The sequence below is a fragment of the Corvus hawaiiensis genome, chromosome Z, assembly GCF_020740725.1.
Source record: "Corvus hawaiiensis isolate bCorHaw1 chromosome Z, bCorHaw1.pri.cur, whole genome shotgun sequence".
Taxonomy (NCBI): Eukaryota; Metazoa; Chordata; class Aves; order Passeriformes; family Corvidae; genus Corvus; species Corvus hawaiiensis.
In genome coordinates, this window is record NC_063255.1 from 39,594,086 (window position 1) to 39,615,123 (window position 21,038).

The following is a 21,038-nucleotide window of genomic DNA, read 5'->3' on the forward strand; positions in this document are numbered from 1 at the left end:
GGTTTTTGTGGTTTTTTTTATTATTTGTTTGGTTTTCTTGTGTGTGGTAGTTTGGTCTTGCTGGTTTTTTGGGGGTTGAGAGGTTTTTAAGTAAAGAAAATGCAAAGATACTTAAAATTTTCTTAAAATTACATTTATCCTTCCAAGGCAGCCATGTTTTGTGTTAAAGTATTTTGGTCACTTGAACATGTGAATTCTGTTTATGTAAACTGAGAATGTCCTTCAGCTTCAGTAACAGAGAGATTATCCTTGTTTTCCGTAAGAGAAAGTTTTAATAGCAGGATTTTAGCATGAAAACTCTCCATGGTTTTGAGAGTTAAGAGTTTCTGCCAGTTTCAGTGAGGAAGAAAAAACTAACATGGAAGTAGAGGTGCTGTTGCTTAAAATACATTTTTGAGCCTCAGGTGTGACATTATTGTGTGTTTAAGTTATGAGAATTTCTTTCAAGTATGATGTTACCAGAATGACAACAGAAGTGCTCAGCACTAATGTGTTGTAATGGTGACTGTGCTTTTTCTTCCTAGTGTCTAGCCTAAGCCTTCCTCCTTTCAGTTTAAAGCAATTGTGTTGCTTCTTGTCCCATCACTACATGCCCTTGTAAAAAGTCCCTCTCCAGCCTTCTTGTAGGCCCTCTCTAGTGCTGGGAGGCTGCTCTAAGGTCTCCCCAGAGCCTTTTCTTCTCAGGGGTGAACAGTCCCAACTCTTTCAGCATTCCTCTGTATAGGAGAATTGTTCCATCACTCCAGTCATTTTTATTGCCCTGTTCTGGACTCGCTTCAGCGAGTCCACATCCTTCTTACATTGGGACCCCAGAACTTGTGTCAGTAAAATCTCCTCTGAAGCCTGTTACAGTGTCTGACCAGAATTATTGCTGCCTTGCAGAGGCTGAGCATCTTGGTATTCTTTTACTATGTATATATATATATAACTTAGTATTCAGGAGGATGGAGTTCATACAAGTCCTCTGTAGGCACTCCCAGCCATGCCTAATAGACTCGTCTGAATGAAACAGCGTAAGTTCATTTCTTTAGCCATTGTTTTGAGCAAAAGAAAATTGCTTTGTGATGATCCTTGCCATTTTTTAGAGTAGTTTTGTGGTTAGAGTGTTTATCCAAGAACCAGGAGTTCCATGGATTCCATGTGATTCTTACATTTCGGCAAATGCCAAAATTTCATATGAAAGGGAAATACTGGAAGGGGTATCCTCTTCCCTTTGCACGAACTTTGTCAGTAAGTGTGAAATTTATATGGTACTGAAAAGCTGGATCCACAGAGAAGGTGGCTCAGTGGCTCAGTGACAAAGAATTCACCTAGGAGTGAGGTAAATGTGCTTTTCTGAAGAGAAAGGAAAATGTGAAAATTACATGTAACTTCATGCAGGCCATTTAATTTATTGTACTGTTGATAGCATTATGACAGCATTTATTACAGTGCAGCTTTCTGATCCTGTGAAGACTGCCTTTTTCCCCTGTTTAGATGGGAGGATGGATAACATTTCTCAGGCAAGGTGAAAAGGCAGAGGGAGATTGCAGAGAATCCAGCTTTTATTGACTTGGAGTTTTACTTAGTCAACACTTCTTGCTCTCCTCTGCTTCCCTCCAACTTGAGGTGCTTTCATTTAGTTGTTGTTGGTCCTTTACAAGCAGAACTTATGTTAATTTTAAGTCTGCTCTGCTACCACTGGAAGGCAAGTGGCATTGTTTAAAATGTGTAAATTCATTCACCTTTGCCTTTAGCTTTCTATCAAGTGTTTATTCTACTATTTTCTATATAATAATAATCTATATTATTATACTATTAAAAGTTTTAAATTATTTTGGAAGTTGTATTTTTGCATTGCCTACTAAAATGTTAAAGAGAATTTTTTTTTACTTTAGTATGCATAGATGTTCCACCACAACCCTCTGGATAGCTGCTGTGTGCATTTCTCTTTTCCTTTTTTCCCTGCTTCTTCTCGTTGGTTGTTGGTTTTATTGGGGGTTTTTTGGTTGTTTTTGGTGGGGTTTTTTTTTCTTCTGTTCTTGTGCTTTTTCTTTTTTACTTGACTTTTCCTCTTGACCTGGAGCATCAGTGAGCACTTTAGTGCTTACTGAAATACTTTGTGGTGAATTTAGACAAACAAAGACCTTGCAGTCTCAAGATGGTTCAGCTCAGTAGCTGGCTCCACTTGTGCAGCGGTTCAGTACACAATAATATGTAGACACTATTGGCACTGGCAGACTGTTCATCATCTGCGTGACAGCAGGTCATACTTTTGCTGCAAGCAAAACAGCACTTGGCTACTTGAATCCAAGGGTCTAATTTCCACCCAGTAAGACCTGCAACCTGGCTGGAATAATCCAGACTTTATAATTCATTAAATTGTCAGTAATGTGGTGAACACAGCTCTTCTCTTGTAACTATTTATTTTCTTTAAAGGATTTCCAGATTGTTTACACTTGAAGGATACTTGGACAAACCTGGGACACCTGTTAACTTGAGTCAAGCTGGAATTCTTGTGAAAAGTTAAAACAGTTTCTTCCTGGCTGCTGGGACAAGAGTCTGCTTTCAGGTAAATCTGGAAATAAGCTTGCTTCATACTTCACCTGCTTTAGGCTTTTAGCAGTTGTGGAGTTGAATTTACCAGTAATAAAAACCTGATTATTTTTACATGCTGAACAGTAAGGATTTTTGAGAGGTTTTACACATTTCTTTGGGAAGAAGGGGATGGCGAGCAGCTGTGTGTGTGTAGTTGGCTGAATTTCTTGCCTGCATTTTGCAAGAGAAGAGGTGCTTTATCTTACTCATTCTCAGCACCAATATCTTTGAACATCCATTTTCCCCTTTTCTTTGTCTTCTGCCTTATACTAGCCATTGTGCTCTTGGAGGACAGGTTTTTTCACAGTGGGAGTATTTGTTTGTCATTCATAGTAGATCTCAGATGGAAGTACTGGTGTTCAGTTAATGGTCCTGTAGACTGCAACCTTAATTGCTTGGAGGCACCATTTGAGGAAGCCGTGTGCCCTGAGGACACTATGTCCTTAAATGGACAGGAAAATTGAGTCCTTGGCACGATATAGTTTCTGTCCAAGGAATGTATTCAGGTCTTGCTTAAATAAGAACACCAAATACTCCATGTTTCTCGCTGTGCCTCTAGTCTTAGTTATTCTGTAGATACTTAAAATGGCAGTCAGAAATCAGTATGTTGTGGCATCTCACAGTATTGTCAAGTAGGTTTAAAAAGTGTATTTACTGGCTTCAGCAAAAGCTTTACTTGATATAATTCTGTCATTGACAGGAAAATAATGTCTAGTAAATGACTTACAGAAGTTTCTATTTTATTGTAATAGAACTTTCTGAACTTTGGTAGGCCTGAATTATAATGCAGAATCATACTCCATACTTAGAATGCAATAGTTTATTTTAAAAGCTGGATCAAATAGTGTGAAGGGAGAAGAGCTTGTGACAGTGTGGAGAAATGCAATCAGTGTGAATTAACTTATTTAGCATTTTGAGTGCAGGGACATTCAGTATGGTGGCAGCCTTTAATCTTTAAAGAACAAAAGATGTTGATAATATGCAGTTGTTTAATATCTTACAGGTTATCAGAGATGGTGATTTGAAGAATCATATTTCCGATATGAACAAAGTAAAAACATCGTCTGAAAAAAGGTAAATTTAAAACTGTAGTCACCTCTTAACATCAAGCTATTAGAGATTTGTGAAAAAACAGTCTTTCTCTTAGTAAGAAGATAAGTAAAAGGGATCTCTAGTATGGATATGTAAGTTGATGTCCTGAAAAATCAATGGAGTCAGTACTGATCAGCACAAAGTAACTTCAAATTTAATAAATAACTTTTTAAATCTAAGTTTTTAGTTAGTGTTGGGCATGTTCATATATAAAGTACCTATTAAATTTAATTGAAAATTTAATTAATTTAATGATTTTATGCACATATGAGCAAACCACAAAATTATTTCTAATGAGGGAATTAAAGAAGCAATTTATAATACTGTGTAAGAAGCCATGAATTTGTCATAAGATGTGTGTCATTCTGCAACAATCCTCCAATCCAACACATAGTTAGGACAAACCAGAGTAGTATGCAGAAGATGTCAGGTTGAAAAGTTGTGTTTGTTATTTTCGTGTGAACTTGTTTCAGCAAGCATTTGAGAAATCTGTGATATTATCTCTGGAAGGCCGTTAACCATCAGGCAACTAATTAAAGGCTTGCAATCTTACTTTTTTCTTAAGGTAGCACAGATTAAACCAGCTTGTTAAATCAAACAATCTAATCAGACTTTAAAAAGTAAAGCAAAGTTGGCGGTTTTGGCTTCAGTCTTAGTTTTCTGAAGTACCAGTTATTTTCTATGTGAGCAGGTGAATTTTTGTGAAGAATTTGCTCTACTGTGAATTGTGTCTCTATCTTGGGATCTATTTAAAATGCAAATTTAAATTCTTGTATGTGGAATCATCCTTACTTTTGCTGACTTTGGGTGGAACAACTGGGTATCAGACTGGTTGGTCCTGTTTTCATGAGGGGTAGATAAAAAGAAATGGTAAAAGTCTCTTATGTTTTGTTCTTGTGGTAGATTAGTCCCTTAGGCATTATGATAAGCAAAGCAAGCTCTCTGTCAGCAATGAGTGTTCTTGAAAATACTACAAATTATAATGCATAAAACATGCTATCACAAAGAACAATAGATGTTTGCAGATTGGCTACTTAAGTGCCATTTATTCTTCTTTACTTATAGAGACAAAATGAAAGTTTCCATCCCTGCAATTCAAAACAGTTGTTCCCTAAGTCATGAATAAGTTATGGTGACTCTGTGTACAGAGACAGCTGTGAACTAATCAGAAGTATCAGCTCTCTAATGATTACTTGCTAACTGTGGAAGTGGTTGAGAAAAAAAAGGTAGTTTGAAATTATTTGCATTGGAATAAAATCAGAACAAGCTCATGAGAAGCCTGCCTGTTTTAAAATAGGGTTTAAAGGCTCACTGCACCGTGCCAAAATACAGATCTATTTACTGTGGGGGAAGAAGGAACTCCCTTATACATCAGTGTGCTGGCTGACTGCAAACAGCAGTTTCAGAGGAAGTAGGTACCATTGAGAAACTGATGACATCCTTCATTTGACTATTCTATTTTGTAAGGCTTCTTGCAAGGTGAATACCCAAAAACCATTCCAAGATAATTGAATTTTTATGAGCAGCCATGGCTTAAGAGTTTTCTTTCTCATTTTGAGTAGAGACATAGCAAGCTACGAAGATGTGTTTTAGCCTATGTGTAGTAAAAGTGGCATGTAGTGAGTAATGGAGGATTGTGCATCTAGCACTTCTTTATGATCAGAGTTCGAATGCTTAAATCTTTTGGGAGTGAAAAAAATGTCCATGTAGTGAGGAATATTTATTTGAAAAGATGTTTTCTTGTTGAGGAAGTTCTCTTCCAAATGTGAAGCCCTGAAGTCCTCTGTTCCTCGCTGTCTGGGGCATGCTTCCGTATTTATTATCTACTTGTAGCTTTCCTGACCAGAAAAGGAGGAAAGCCACAAAGCTCTCTGGTTAGTTGAGTCATGTTGTAAGTTTTGGCAGCAGTTGAGATACGGACATGGATGTTCAATGCTTCCTTTTTGCAAGCAAAGTGGTGATGTGGGGGGCATTTTGAACTGCAGCACTTGAATGTGGGATGAAGAGGGAGCTTCCTGCTTGTGGTGACATGAACTGTACTGGATCAAGTAAAGTAACCTTCACCTCAAGATGCTTAAAGAAAGTGTAAATCTATCCCAGAATAATAATTATTGGTTATCTTTGGACAGAGTAGAGCACTGACTGGATACCAGATCAGTGATAGTTGATGACTGTCAGAAGGAAATGGTGCGCAGTTTATTTCTGGATGTGCTCTCTCTGTTTCTGGTTACAGCTAATGGTGGGAAATATTCTGGTTTTTAATTAATGATCTATAAGAGAAGAAAGTTACTGTTAAAATTACAGACAATTTTAAGCTGGAAAGATCTTCAGAAGTACTGAAGGACCAAATTATTTCAAAATACTCTTGTGAAATGCAGAAAACGGTTAACAATATTTGAATATGTGCAAGATACTGTGCTTAGAGAGATAGGTCACTGGAATGGATAAGGGCCAGTTGTATTTGTAGCAAGAAGTGCCAGAAATGTCAAGATTAAGCTTCTGGATGAAAGCCTTTCAATTGAAGGGATACAAAGTGTTAGAATGAGATTGCCTTTGGTTATTGAATCATCTGTGAAGGTCATCAAGGACTGATTTGGCATATATGTGTCATGAGGAACAGCTCTGGTGTTTATCCAGATCTGAAGAGAATAGTTTTTATGCTGTTAGGAAGTTTCTCTCGGTGCTCTTTAGTCATGTTTTTTAGTAAAGATAATAGAAACTCTATGTACCCCTCAGTTACAGAGTGCTCTTGTGAGAAGGCTTTAGAATGGATGGGGTGAAAAATGTTACTCCTAGTAACAAGAAAATCTTGTGGGAAAAGTAGTCTCATACTCTCTGTTGCCCTCCAGCATCAGTGACAAGCTCAGGCACTCACTGCAGCTAGAGACCTGGACAGCTGCATGTCGGTGTGTGAGGTCAGTCTGAATCATCTCATTCCTTCTGACAATGGCTTTTGACTGAGTAGAAACCATAGTTAGCCCATAGTTCGATGGGTGATGACTCAAATTTATATTACATCCAGTCAGAATTCTTGGGAGTGGCCTGCATTGCATTTGTACCAGTTTGACCCCAGGTTTCCCTTAGCAGAGTCTCAGATGTCTCATTCTCCAAACCGATTTATTCATGGTGCGGTAACACAGAAACAGCTTGAGCTGGTGTCTCTGAGGAGTGACCACCAGCAAAGGAACCCCTGGGCTTTTAAGCCTTCCCAGTCCAAGCATGGGAAAGTCTTAGCTCTTCCTCCTGACTCTTCAGCTCCTGCTGTGTCTCTGTGTCTGGTAACCATGAAAGTCTGGCCACAGTCTTCAGGGTATTCATTTGAGGTTCTGCAACATCAGCAGCTTGAGAGAAAACATGCCTCTGACAGAACAGAGTTAATTCTGTCTGTTTCTCGTTGTGGGATTTAAAATGCTGAATTCTGTGGTGCCGCTCTGTTTTGGAGAAATGTCTTCTAGATTTAGATGCTGAGTGGTTCATTGGTCAAAACATACATGTTTGCATTACGAATATGAGAGAGTCTCATTACAGCTTGGGCTTGCATTTTGTTCTGAGGTCAAATGGGTGGTCACAGCAGTATTACTGACCCTGCTCCTTTATGTCTGGCTGGCTGCCGTAATTCCTGTCCTATGGTCTTTTTGCTGTACGGTGCAGGCATTGAAAACTGTCAAAAAGTTCTATAACCACTATGTATATTAGTGTAGAATATTGGTAAATAAGACTATAATTCTTGTTTTAAGAAGAAAGCTCAGCCATAACTTAAGAAGAAATCAAGACTTTAATTTGTATTTCAGCATTGGCTGGTGTTAATTTTCAAGGATGCTTTATTATGTATGCTGAGGACATGAAGTGTAGTTAGCTGTATTTATGTTGGAAGACTTTATACAAGATGAATATCTTTCTAAAGATATCTTTGCTGTAATAAGCACTTATTGCTGTTGATAGAAGCTCTCTGCCCAGGAGGAGATTATAACAATAAATCTTAGAACTTAAGTTGTTACACCACCCAGTACTGAGAATGACTTACCCTACCTAAACCTTTTCAAGCTTTTATTAACTATGGAGAAATTATGTTAGGTGCCAGTTTCTTGTACATGGTAAATTGCTTCCATGTGTCAGTGTTTCTTGAATTTTCCAGGGTGCAGCCATCAAAAATCAGGTTTGCTCTGACATTTTAATGCCTATAAATGAGTTTTATCTTTGCAAAAACTTTTTTAAGAAAACTTGTCGTTATTATTCCTGAGCATCAACTTTGCTTTCTTGAGTTGTTTTCAGCTTTCAAACTACATTAATTTCATTGTGAGACCAATGATATACCACAGTGGAAGTGATATGCACACACACAAGTTGAAGCAGCAGTTCTGTTACACATTGGCTTATATGTGGGTTGGCTGGACTCTTACTTGTTTTGGTTGTGGAACTGGTGAAGATATAATCCTATATAAATTGGTCAATTTGTGTATTGGATCAACATAGCTCATGGATTTCATTACAATCTTGGGTTAATTTTGGATCATTTAAAGTTCAGTGGATAAACAGAGAAGGAGAAATAAGCAAAACAAAGCTTATGCAAATAATAATGAGATCATACTATTCCACCTGGTGTTGGATGATGACAAAGGATTGGAGTGATTATGCTTTACTTACGCAAGGAAATTAATGTTTCAGCACCCAAGACAAATTTAATTTAGATTAAAAAAAGTACTTTGAGATCAAAGTCTAGCAAATAGCTGAGAAGGTGATATGCTTACTTCACTATATAAAATGACTTATATTTAAGAGCTATAATTAATATAGCCATTTCTTATTCCTGTTGGTATCAGCTTGTAAGTATCAGCTGTAATCTGAAATTGATTTTTGGCTCTGCTTCTCATTTAGATGTCAGTGTGGAAAAGTGAGAGTGATGGAAGCAGCTTCTTGTGCAGCTCTTACATCTGTTTGCTTTCTTGGCAGTATAACTTTTGCCCTCAGCTACCTTTTTCCCTTGATTTTAACGTTTTAGCCGAGTTAGCTGTAAATGTGAAACCTTTACGCATAAGTAAGATATAAATCAAGGGGTAATAATTTCTTATTGTTATAAACAAAACTGACTATATTTATAAAACTAGTGTTGTAGACTTTAGTTTTATTATAGATAGAGCAATGTGTGTGTAAAATGAATTATTGGTGATTATTGTAGGACTCTAATGTTAGGAATGAAAACCCAAGGTAGTTAATTCACAGAAGTCACAATTTCTTGTAGCTAATTGCATGACTACAATTAAGATGTTTTAATTGTAAAAAAAAAAAAATTTAAACATCTGTTTAAAAATTACTGTCATGTGGGAATGTGAATCTCAAAGCTATTCTGAATAATTGTTATGATCTAAAGTAGAGAACAAATAAAACTGTTTCTAGGCTGACTCTGTTTAGAATACTATAAATACTTAGAGCAGTTCTTTCTTTGTAATCTACCTCTCTATATGTATGCCTGGATTGAAGTGGTGTCTTACACTAAAATACATTTTCAAGGCTATTTTTTGTTGGCAGGTATACTGGGTTTGCTTGCTGGTTTTGGTAGCAGGGGTGTGGCTGCAGGGGTGGTTTCTGTGAGAAGCTACTGGAAGCTTCCTCTGTGTCCAGCAGATCCAATCCCTGGTGGCTCCAAAGACAGACATGCTGCTGTCCAAGTAGGGGCCAATTAGAAATGGTGGTTACACCCCTGTGATAATACATTGAAGAAGAAAAAAAAGTTGTGGCACAGTTTTAACTGAGGCCAGAGAAGAGTGGAGTGAGAACATGGGAGCGGAACAACTCTGCAGACACCAGGGTCAGTGGAGAAGGAGGAGGAAGACATCCTCCAGGTGCCAGAGCTTAGATTCCCCTGCAGCCCATGGTGCAGCCCATGGTGAGGCAGCTGTGCCCCGGCAGCCCATGGGGATCCACAGGGATGCACAGACCTACCCACATACCAGAGCCGGTGAATGCCTAGAGGAGCCTGTGACTCCGTGGAAGATCTGTGGAGAGAGGGGCCCTGCTCCCAAGCTGGAGCAGCCTGTGTATGAAGGACTGCACCCTGTGGAAGAGTGACCCACGCTGCAGCAGTTTTGGGAGGACTGCTGTCCGTGGGATGGACTCACACTGCAGCAGGTCACAGAGAGCTGTTGCTTGTGAGATGGACTCACACTGGAGAAGTTCATGGAAACTGTCTCCTGTGGGAGGGACCCCATGGTGCAGCAGGGGAAGAACTCCTCTCCCTGAGCAGTGGGAGAAGCCTCAGGTGCTGAACTGACCATAACCCCCATTCGCTGTCTCCCTGTGCCGCTGGGGTAGGAGGTAGAACTGGGAAGGAGGGAGGCGGGGGGGAAGGTGTTGTTAGGGCTTGTTTTACTTCTCATTATCCTGCTCTGATTTTGTCAGTAATAAATTCACTTCGTATCTCTAAGTTGAGCTTGTTTTGCCCATGACAGTATTTGGTGAGTGATCTCTCCCAGTCCTTATCTCAACCCATGGACCTTTTGTTAAAATTTCTTTCCTCTTTACAGCTGTGGAGGGGAGTGAGTAAGTTGCTTTGGTGGGTGTGTGACCTGTGGCCAGTGTCAACCCATGATGACAGGCCAAAATACCCTTGTATTCAAAATTAATCCAAACTTGGATGATAACTTTAGAAACCTTCCTAAGTTTTTTTTCTTCAAAATGGTGTTCTTTTTCTTCAGCTGGTATGTGCTAGTTTGCTCACGTCACGAATGACTTTATTTTCTTCCTTTTCTGAAATGCCATCCTGTGAGATCAGCAGTCTTTTGGACTGTTGGTAGCCAGTTCTTCCTTGAATGGCAGGTTCGACAGGATATCCTGTCACTTAACATAAGTTATTAAATATAAGTTATTGTAGATGACATAGATGAGCAGCATTCGTACCTATAGCTGCATTTTACTTGCTGCAACTGATTCCCTGTTCACAGTTGCTCTTGGAGATGCTGTTACATACAATTAGTTTGTTGCAGTGCAGGCTTTGCAAAATCTGTAAATTTGCCAGAATTGAGAATTAAGACTGTTTTCCAATACAGATAAAATATGAAGTGCATTAGCCACACCCATTCCTCTAGCATCAAGTTTCTGTTGTTAGGACTTTTTTTTCTCTGATTTAGATGGAAAAATTATATCTTTCTTGTAGTGTTTCTGCCAGTTCTCGGACTGTATTCCTGCTGTCACAGCTGGAGAAGATCAATTTGGACTCTGTATTAGGAGCATCAGACAGTGCCAGATATGTTACCTCAAAGATCCTTCATCTGGTTCAGAGTCAAGGTAATTATCTAAGCTTTGTGGTTTTAGTAGTTTCCATTTTGACCCTTCCTTCCTGTATCTCCCTTGCTGGACTTCAGTTTTTGCTTAGTGAACTTGGTTATCCATCTGTTTTTGTCACTGATTGTTAGAAGCATTTGTTTAAGACTATGTTTAATGGATCTAGTACAGCATTGGTAGTGCTGAGTCCATTTTGTATTGTTAAATAGCTGTAACGTAAGTAATAATTCACTTTGTATGTATATGTGTCTGTGTGTATATATATATGAAAAGTAGAAATATCTAGAAGGGAGCTTTCTTACTGGTGTTTTTCTTTACAGTTTTTTTTCCTAGGCCATCACAAGATTGTTGAACAATTGAAAACAAAAATTAGTTTTAAAATTGCTTGAGTCTTTACTTAGTTTTATATACATATATGCAGTTTTTAATAGCTTTTATTATTTGCAGTGTAGATTCTCTTGTCAATTTGTAGATGATAACGTGTTTTTTTTCTGCAAGCCAGTATTGGTCTTTTTCTCATTGACAGAAAAAACCAGGAAGGAGATGACTTCTAAGGGCTCCACTGGAATAGAAGTTATCCTGTCAACCCTAGAGGTAAAATCTTTTAGTTTTTGTAGTTATGGGTTAATAGCAGTTTTGCATTTTATCATTATGAAATGTATATATTTATTAGTATATTTGTGTTATGAAATATGTTGTTATCCTATGGAGCCTTCAAAACTTGTGTTGGTCTGTAATGAATAGATTTAAGTAACCTACTTGTGAATTTTTCTCCCTTATATTTATATTTAGATATCCTCCTAGCTTTAAGTGTCCTAAACCATTGTATTAAATTGCTATATTAAGCACAGATCTCTCTTTATTATTGCAGAATACAAGAGATCATCAAACTATTGTAAATATATTGAATATTCTCATTGAGGTAGTCTCAGTTGGTAAGTTTTTATTAAGGAGTGATATACGATTGTATTGATGCATACTTTTTCAGATTTTTTTTTTGTTTTGGCTAGTTACTTTTTATTGTTGTTGGGTTTTTTGTAAATTATCATTATTTTGGCTTTTGTTTGTTGTTGTTTGCTGAAGCATATTTATATGCAGAATTAAAAGAATCTAAAGACTGAAGTTATCTTTCTAATAATCCTACACAATAATCTGTGTTGCTATAAGTCTAAGTCCAGCATGTCCTTGCATAGTGCAGTCACATATAAAGAAAATATTGCTGTTCTGAAGACTAACTTCATGATAACTGTATCTTAGATATTTAGTTGTTCTTTGGCTTTAGACATGTCAGTTCAATTTTAATTTCTAGGTGGTGGTCGGAGAGCAAGTGTCATAGTCACCAAAGGAGGGACACAGATCTTGTTACAGCTGCTTTTGACTGCTAGCAAAGAGTCTCCACCAAATGAAGAACTAATGGTGCTTCTTCACACTCTTCTTGCAAAAATTGGTCCAAAAGGTGATATTATGGCTTAAGAATTACAGTTTTATAGGTGAAACTTAATAAAAAAAAATTTTCTGTTATTGTGTAAGCATCAACATACTCAGAATTGGTAGAGAAGAGGAAAAAGGAGGAGTAAATTAGGGGGGAGGGAAGAATGGTGAAGTAGATTAGCAGAGTTGACATTAGTAGAAGGAATTCAGTCATTTAACTTCTATTTTTTTAGTAGTAATTTCAAAATTAGTGTGATTGGTCTTGTATTTTTTTTGATGTCAGACAAGAAGATTGGCATGAAAGCAAGAATAAATGGTGCCCTAAACATATCACTGAATTTAGTGAAGCAGAATTTGCATAACCTCAGGCTAGTATTGCCATGTCTTCAAGTATTAAGAGTTTATTCAACCAACTGTAAGTATTGCAGAAAATTATTTTCTTTCCTATGTGAATAAAGCTTTTTATCTAGATGAGGTTAAATACCAACTCTGAGTGCTTGTTTAATGTTAGTTATTTAAACTCATTTTTTTCTGAGAATTTTCTTTTTATATACTCAAAATGCTTAATTCTATAAAAATATTTTTTTTAACCAGTGCTATTGGATGTGTGGAATTTCGAGCCATCTAATTTGCATAAATGCTGTTGTTTAAAGCTCTGAACCAGAAATGGTAACATTTTTCTTGCAGAAGCACTTAGAGTTAAATAATTGTTCTCTTTATTATTCATTCTCATGTTTTTTGTTTCTGGTATTTTAGTTATTTCTTTATTACCAATTTAAAACTTGGTTCACACAGAAAATATTTTAATTTAACCTAATTACTTGTTAATTTAACCTTTTCCTTACTCCTTTTGCTCAAGAGCTCCACTCTCCACTATTGGGCTAATATTCTTCCACAAGAGCCTAGTTGTTTGGGCTGGCAGTAGGAAGTTGATGAAAATAGTGTGGTTCTTACTGTATCTCTACTGTCAGTTAGATGCTCTTAATTTTTTTCATTTGAGCTCGAAATGGTTGTTACATCCTCTTATTTAAGTGCAAGAAGTTGAAAATGTGGCCATGTTCCCCCCAGAGAATTGAATTGGTGATCTGTAAGATTATGTTTTCAGGTCATTCACATGAGCAGCTATAATTCACAAAGCCCTAATACTTTCAAAATGTGGAAGCTTTATTTCTGTTGAGCTGTCTGATAATGAGGTAAAATTCTTCTAAGCTGAAAAGTTTAATACAGATAGTTACATTAGTTGCATGGCTTATCTGAAAACTTCCTTGATCCTGAAAATGGGACTGAGTCTCTAATTCTTAGACTTCTTCTTAGATCAATTCTATTTTTCTGTATTCCTCACTCCTTATAAACAGAAAAATTAGTAGTTCATAATATTCTGATGAGTAGTACTTCTTAAAGTTGGTTTTCAGTTATTTATTAGAGTAAGTCCTAACTTTACTTAGATTCTGGTATGATGTTGCTGCTAATGATGATGAAATTGCCACTTGGGTTCATGCACTAAATTCTGCACTAATAACAGCATTTATTATATTGAAGTAAATTCTTAGCTGCTCTCTTCCTACTTTGTTAGGAGTACATATTGCTAAACTCAGTCAGGAATGGAATTTCTGTGCCTGTTTTAGCAGTTTGTATTTTCAGTTGCCGGTTGGACTTCAAAGATATACTTTAAGTTCATATTTCTCTAACATAGGTCTTAGCATAATCTCTTTTCATTTGCTCCCTTTCAAATAGATTTTTTTTATAATTTTTTTTTCCAAGAGCATATATTTGTAACATGTTGCTCAGGAAAGCTATATCAATTCGAATTTTTGAATTTTATAGCAGACTCTTGGATTTCAAGTCCTGTTGAATATACCTGCTTGTCCAAATACTGAAGGATAGTAGCAAGTCACAGAACCTATTTTAGAGTTTTAGAAAACCTGCTGTTCCAATAAAGTGTGAATTTCTATAAAGAAAATTCTTTTTGTTTTGTATCTTAGTAACAAAGAAAGCAGAAGCCCGCATTGGAAGCAGTACCTGATTTTATTTGTAAAGTAATAATTAAGTTTTGTTCTTTTCCAAGTTTTATCAGGATTGGATTGTCATGCTAATTACGTGCAGAGCAGTGTCTGCTTGTCACTGTATGTCATAAAGGACAAAATTGTCTATAATTTTTTGTACTTCAGAATTAACTTGTGTGAATTTTAGTTTTGAGTATATTGACTTTTTTCTTTTGCATTTCTTACTACATTATCTTCAAATGGATTGCTTTTAACTTCCAGCTGTAAATGCAGTATCTCTGGGAAAGAATGGAGTAGTAGAACTGCTGTTTAAGATCATTGGCCCTTTTAGTAAAAAGAACACTAGCCTTATGAAGTAAGTAAGGTTTCTTTAGTATACTATATGGTAAAACCTTGTACATTTTTTCAATACTTACTTGTAAATGAAAAATAATACTGGAGAAATCAAATGCAATTAATATTTGAAGGTTAAAGTGAAGGGAAATGGGAAGGAGTACCACAAATATGACAGATTTTAATTTCCCCCAGTAGAGTAACACAAAATACTTGAATGTCTAGTTGCAGTACTGGTAGAATAATATACATTATTTTTTTGTCTCTAATATTCCTGCATGGAAGCTGTACAGCGGTTAACTCCAAATCATAACAAACAGATCAAGACAATCCCATCATTTTTCAGTTTGTTTCTACAGCACCAGCCTGACAGAGTTCACGAGCATTTGGACACTGCCCTCAGGCACGTGGTGTGACTCTTGGGGATGGTGCTATGCCGGGACAGGGATTGGACCCGATGATCCTTGTGTGTTCCTTCCAATTCAGCATATTCTGTGATCTGCTTTGTGCTTTTAGTGTGTCACTGTCTGTTTTATTTGGTAATAGAATTTTCTTTTTGTTTTTCTGCAAAGTAAATAGACAACCAGAGCAAGATCATAAAACATAGAATAGGAAGCCCCATCAGTATCTCTCTAGTGGGCTATTGTGTTGAAAAAATTAAAATTCACTGTGTAGCTGAAAGTGGTGACTTTAGAGTCTCGCTCTGGTGGTGGTAGATTTTGGGTTTTTTTGTTTGGTTGTCTTTTTTTGATTAGGGTTGGGTTTTTGGGGTGAATTTATAGTAAAAAAAATAGCTAAGTGGATGTAACTGAAGATAATCCTTTCCTTATATACTTTACCTTTTTGAAGTACATACCTGCGGAAAACTAGTTTTTGCATCTGGTTAGTGAAGTAATAATCTCATATTGTGCATATTCTAACTTAGTTATGAAAGAAATAGTTTGGTATTTGTGAAAGAAAATCTGGTATTTGTGGTCACAGGAGTAGTGTTCCAAAAACATGTCCTGCTCCTTTAAGGCCCAGCTAAAATTCCACATATGAATGTACTATTCTATGATGTGACTAATCATGATATCCTTGTTTATGGTCTAAGATCAGGTGCATCAAGTCCATCTTCACAAAGTGGGGAAAAAAAAGTATGTATGTTTGTAGTTGCACAGTTGAATTGAGAGAAAATCTTTGGGTACAAGAAAAATGCTCGCTGTCTTGTGTTGTAGTACAGATTGATGGGTATTGCTTCTCAGTATATTCATATACTGCTGGTATTGACCTACAGTTTTCTAAAATAATATCCTTTACTTTGTGGAAGTACTTGTTCTGCTGATAACGAAGACGTTAATTTCAGAATATCACAACCAGTGAGTGTTGGTCATAAACATACGTTATCAGAGTATTTTTGCAAAAGCTGGAAGTTTGTATAGCCATTGCACTGATAGTTTTAAGTTTTGTCATCAGACTTCAGATATAACAGAGATATATACAATCTTCTAGTAAAGTAAAATATACAAGTGAAGTCTGTGCTACAGTGCATCCAGGAAAACATGAGGTTAGACTCTTTGTAAGTCTCTTAGCAGTAAATATTTTGTATAGTTTTACAGTGTTGTAGATTAAGCTTGCTGGTTGGTTGCTGTTTTGACTTTTCTTGTTATGTTGACAGGGTTGCTTTAGACACACTTGCTGCCTTGCTAAAATCAAGTAAGTGTTTGACTACAAGAAACTGTCTACTTGAGCTATATATGGGGGTGTGTGTATATATCGACAGAGTAAAACTAAACATTAAGTTGGTGGCCAAAACAAAAATAAGGCTAGGAAACCGAGAAATAAGTTTCATCTGGAAAGGCTGCACTGCTTCTGCAGAACAGATCTGGATCCAAGGTGGAGAAATACATTTTTACATTCACCCACCTCAGCCCTTCAGTAATGGATGTCTGTAGCTTAACTCCTGTGCCTCTTTTTCACACATATATCTGAAAATATCTGTTGGATTGCTAGGGAGAATACAGGTATTCTTCAGTACCTTCCTGAGTAATTAGGGCTTGGGTCCTGGTAACAAGTCTGTCAGTGATGCTCATGAAGTGGAATTAAAAACCAGTGGTGTGTTTCCAGACATCAACTGTCTCAGCCAGCAAGAATTGATCCTCACAAATGTCATCTTTTCAGATTTTGAACCAGCATTGTAACTAGCAAGGAATTAACTAATTTTCTCCAAATACTTGTATTAAAGTGACAGCATTCCTAGTAGTTTTAGTGGCGTTGGATAAGAATTGTGGTATGACTGTGGATATAAATACGTGGCTAGCAAGAATTTCTCTTGCTTCTTTCCACTCCCGTGAGATACTTTTCTCTCTCATGGAAGATATTAGCAGAGTTCTATAAGCTATGAACACCTGTGACCTTGCAAAGCTTTGTTTATGGTACAGTAGAAAAATACTTTGACAATGGATGTTTTAGGATTTTAGCCAACCACCCCAAGGGGTGGCTGATCCTTTGACCAATTAGACTATGAAGAAAAAAGTCTATAAAAGAGTTGTAAAGTAATTAAATAAATGAATCTTGCTGCACAATTCCTGCCTGCTGGATCTCTCTTCTCCTCCATACCACTGCGGGATACCGCGACAGTGTGACTAGTTTTGCAGAAAACCATTTCACACAAATGGTGGGAAATTTCTGTACTGACTGTCACAGGGTGCTGAGTTTATTCATGTTTATTCAGTGTGATACCTTGGTCTTACAGGTTTGTGTATTTACGAATTTTGCAGTTTCTCCTTGGGAAGTTTAGGGAAAGAAATATTTCCAGATAGTTGTCAGTATTCTCTTCTGTAAACTGGAAGTTAAACTTTAATATTGGGGAGGAAAACGAAATGTTTAAAAGGTGTGTCTTTAGAACAGGAGGTCTTGTGCATTTATTTAGGGAGGTCTTCTCCTTAGTGGTTTTGACTTGTAACTTCATACACTTAAATAAGTAAATATTTTCATAATGACATTAATCTGTTATATATTCCAGTTGTCATACTGATTACCCAGTATTTGGGGTAGAAGTATTTTCAGCTTATGAAATTTGAGTGATAGATGTAAAACTGTATGGATTGCAAGTGAAAAGAAGTTTGTTTCAAATCTTGTATCTACACAGTGTGTGCGAATAGTGATAGAAATGCTTTGTAGAAACACTTTTGTTTTTTAATTTACTGGATGACAGCATCTTACAATTTACTTTTAAGTGTAATGCATGCTGTTCTTCTAGTAGACCACAAAAATTACATTAAATGTTCTACGAATGAAATTTAGACTACTGGTCTCAGTTATCCAGTCATTTCTGTTCAGGCTGACGTAAAACTCTGCTAAATTTTTAATGTAAAACTCTGCTAAAATACTACTCGAACTGAAACAATTCAGTTACTTGGATAAAAAGAATAATTTAAACATTGAAAGTATTATTTGAAAGTAATATTGTAAGTCACTGGGCAATTTTAATTTTCTTTCCTAACTTTTTTTGCAAAGAAACAAATGCCAGGAGAGCAGTAGACAGAGGATATGTGCAGGTGCTTTTAACGATTTATGTTGATTGGCATGGTCACGATAGTCGACACAGATACATGCTGATACGTAAAGGAGTGTTACAGTGCATTAAAAGTATTACAAACATCAAACTGGGAAGAAAAGCATTTATTGATGCCAGTGGGATGAAAATTCTTTACAACACTTCGCAGGTAAGTTTATCCTGATTGGTTTTTTTACGTTGTTGTTTTTGCCTCTTTGGCTATGACCTCAAGTTTGTCATATTTATTTTATGAGATTCATGGTCATTCCTTATTATAGAGCAAGGATTATATTCTGTACCAGACTGAAACAATGAAATAGTACAGAACTAAATTTGTATTTGCTGTTAATTTGCTGTATCTATCTCTGGGAGGGCCAGTTGAATTTAGTTTTAAAAAAGAGGGGGTGAAAATGCCATTTCATTTTGAAGTTTGGATTTTTAAAAAAGGTGAATTTGTGTTGGTAGAAGTTTTACTGTCCTTCAAAGAAGACACGAACCAAATGTTTTGTAAATAAATGTAGTTCGACTTTTAGTTTGAGAAATACTTTTCTTTATTTTCCTGTTAACAGGAGTGCCTTGCAGTAAGAACTCTTGATCCTCTTGTCAATACATCCAGCCTAATAATGAGAAAATGTTTTCCCAAAAATCGTCTTCCTTTACCAACTATTAAAAGTGCTTTCCATTTCCAACTCCCAGTTATTCCTGCCAGTGGTCCTGTGGCTCAGCTGTACAATTTGCCTCCTGATGGTACAGTGATTTTTTAGTACTTTGAGTGTGTCTAATGTTGCTTTATGGAAGGTGGAATCAGTTGCACTTATTTGTGTTCTCTGCTAAAAGGACTCTGACAACTCTTCTCACCTAGCAAATGGTCTGTGACTGTTGGTGTGGAGCACCAATTTCTAATGTTAAGTTTAAAGTGATAGAAATTTTGTCCAGACACATGTGGTTATAAAATAAAAGAGAAAATGAGGACTAAAAGGTGATGTTCACCGAACTGTGAAGTCTAAAGAATAGGCTGTATACAAAATTAAGTAGTCTCTCCTTTCAGCTCATGTAGCGTATACATTCTCCTATGTGAAATATGCTGTAGTGTACATCCTGTTTTACAGGAGCATGTATTCCTTTCTTTCTTTCTGTTGCTCTGATAAGTCAGGATGTGGTGAATTTAGATTAGTGTGTGCCATTTGAAGCACTGGCTTTTTTATATTATTGTGCTTATTCCTTCAGTTGCATGATGAGAAAGTAGAGCTGCTTTCTTGGACTGTTGCAGTCTCTTAGGAAACACTGTACTGCAAAGCATTTATATGGTTCTTTGTAGGAAATCAATTCATCCCATTGTGAACACCTTTCATTATTTTCGGATAATTAAAACATATTCAGATATGGTGAAACAGATTCAGACCTGGCAAGCAACTAATGAAGTTGCTGTCAGAAAGTTACTCTAAAATGAGGAGGCAAAGTCAGCTTATCTTTTATTCACAATATCTCCTGAAACAAAATGTTATCATAGTCTGAAAGAAGTAAGATATCCTACTGGGGTTCATGTGGGTCAGACTCCAGGAGTTAAAAATTTTTTATGTTTTGTCTTCACAGTAGAAAATAGATTTAGAAGTGTGTTTCAAAATCCACAGAAATTAAGTCTCTGCTTAATACAGTAGATGGTACCCTATAATACCTGTTTAGAAACTTCCTAGTTTGCTGAACTAATGATATTAGTTCAATAATAATGTTTTAATTCAAAATTCAAAAAATAGTTATTAATCCACTAAAATAATGGTTTTCTGGTAGACTTCTTATCTGTTATAAAAAGAAGTGAAAAATCTAAGGAAATAGGATACATAGGATACAGGATAAAGTTCTGTATTAAAAGATGTAGAATGTGGGGGGGTGGGTAGAGGTCTGGGTTTATTAAAAGTATAATCTTGTATAGTCAGTATTTTAAAAGCAGTACATGTAGTCATTCTGAGTATACAAGAAAATCAGCATAATTTATAGGCCTCTGAGTGAGCCTTTTAGTGACAATCAGCAAATTTCCTGCATGGAAAACACTATGAGAAAACTTAACAAAACCCCCAGCACTAGTTTACTAGTTGGTTTTCACATTTTTTTCAAGGGGTAAGCAAAAAAGAAAATAAACCCAGAATGAAGAAAATCTTCTTCGAGCATGTATAATTGGATTAAGTGTATAATCTGTTTACCAAACTTTTTTGTATTGTAGTGGATGATGTAGTAGATGAAAGTGATGATAACGATGATGCTGAAACTGAGTCAGAAATTGAAACTGAAAATGATGACGACAAGGACCAACATTTTAAGGTTGGTAGAGACAAAATTAATTGAATCATGTAAATAAATGCATTTTAAGTGTTAAAAGCAGTTCAAGGAGGTTTTCAGGGCAATTTCTAAAATAGAAAAAGCTTCTGAAACATAAAGAAGGTGGGTACTGCTTGAAAATATGAACTGTTCTTGTTCATATTGCTTCAGGATTTTTAGCAAAATCTGTTTGCTTCACAGTTGATGTATCTGGAGTGCCGGGCAACAGAACTGCAGACTCCTTTAGCAGTGTTCTGTTCCCACTTGCATTTCTCTCAGCCTGCTTTTCTTACATCAACTGGTCCATATGTAGGAGCTGCTGTAACTTTTTCCAGCATTCTGGACTGGGATTGACTAGATCAGTGTTTCAGCAAGGTAACTTGAAGTTCAGCCAACTGTAGAGGTAGACACCATACCTCTCACTGTTGTACCACTTTGGGAAGGTATTCTCCTGTTTGCCATCTGCCTGCTGA

The 21,038-nt window shown here is 36.5% G+C and overlaps 1 protein-coding gene across 10 annotated transcripts in view; it reads left to right on the plus strand.

Annotated features, from left to right (window-relative positions):
- AGTPBP1 (ATP/GTP binding carboxypeptidase 1) overlaps positions 1-21,038 on the plus strand; it is a 74,309-nt gene that overhangs the window by 15,115 nt on the left and 38,156 nt on the right. For all 10 annotated transcript variants that reach the window (XR_007200684.1, XR_007200685.1, XM_048290469.1 and 7 more), the window contains 12 exons: positions 2,419-2,551; positions 3,581-3,651; positions 10,820-10,950; positions 11,474-11,541; positions 11,819-11,882; positions 12,257-12,403; positions 12,662-12,793; positions 14,643-14,736; positions 16,372-16,409; positions 18,213-18,421; positions 18,822-18,999; positions 20,471-20,568. Coding sequence is in view for 8 of the 10 variants with exons in the window: in XM_048290469.1 (XP_048146426.1) it covers positions 3,620-3,651; positions 10,820-10,950; positions 11,474-11,541; positions 11,819-11,882; positions 12,257-12,403; positions 12,662-12,793; positions 14,643-14,736; positions 16,372-16,409; positions 18,213-18,421; positions 18,822-18,999; positions 20,471-20,568 (1,191 nt within the window). In the remaining 2 variants the exon portion in view is untranslated. The remainder of the gene's footprint in view (positions 1-2,418; positions 2,552-3,580; positions 3,652-10,819; positions 10,951-11,473; positions 11,542-11,818; positions 11,883-12,256; positions 12,404-12,661; positions 12,794-14,642; positions 14,737-16,371; positions 16,410-18,212; positions 18,422-18,821; positions 19,000-20,470; positions 20,569-21,038) is intronic.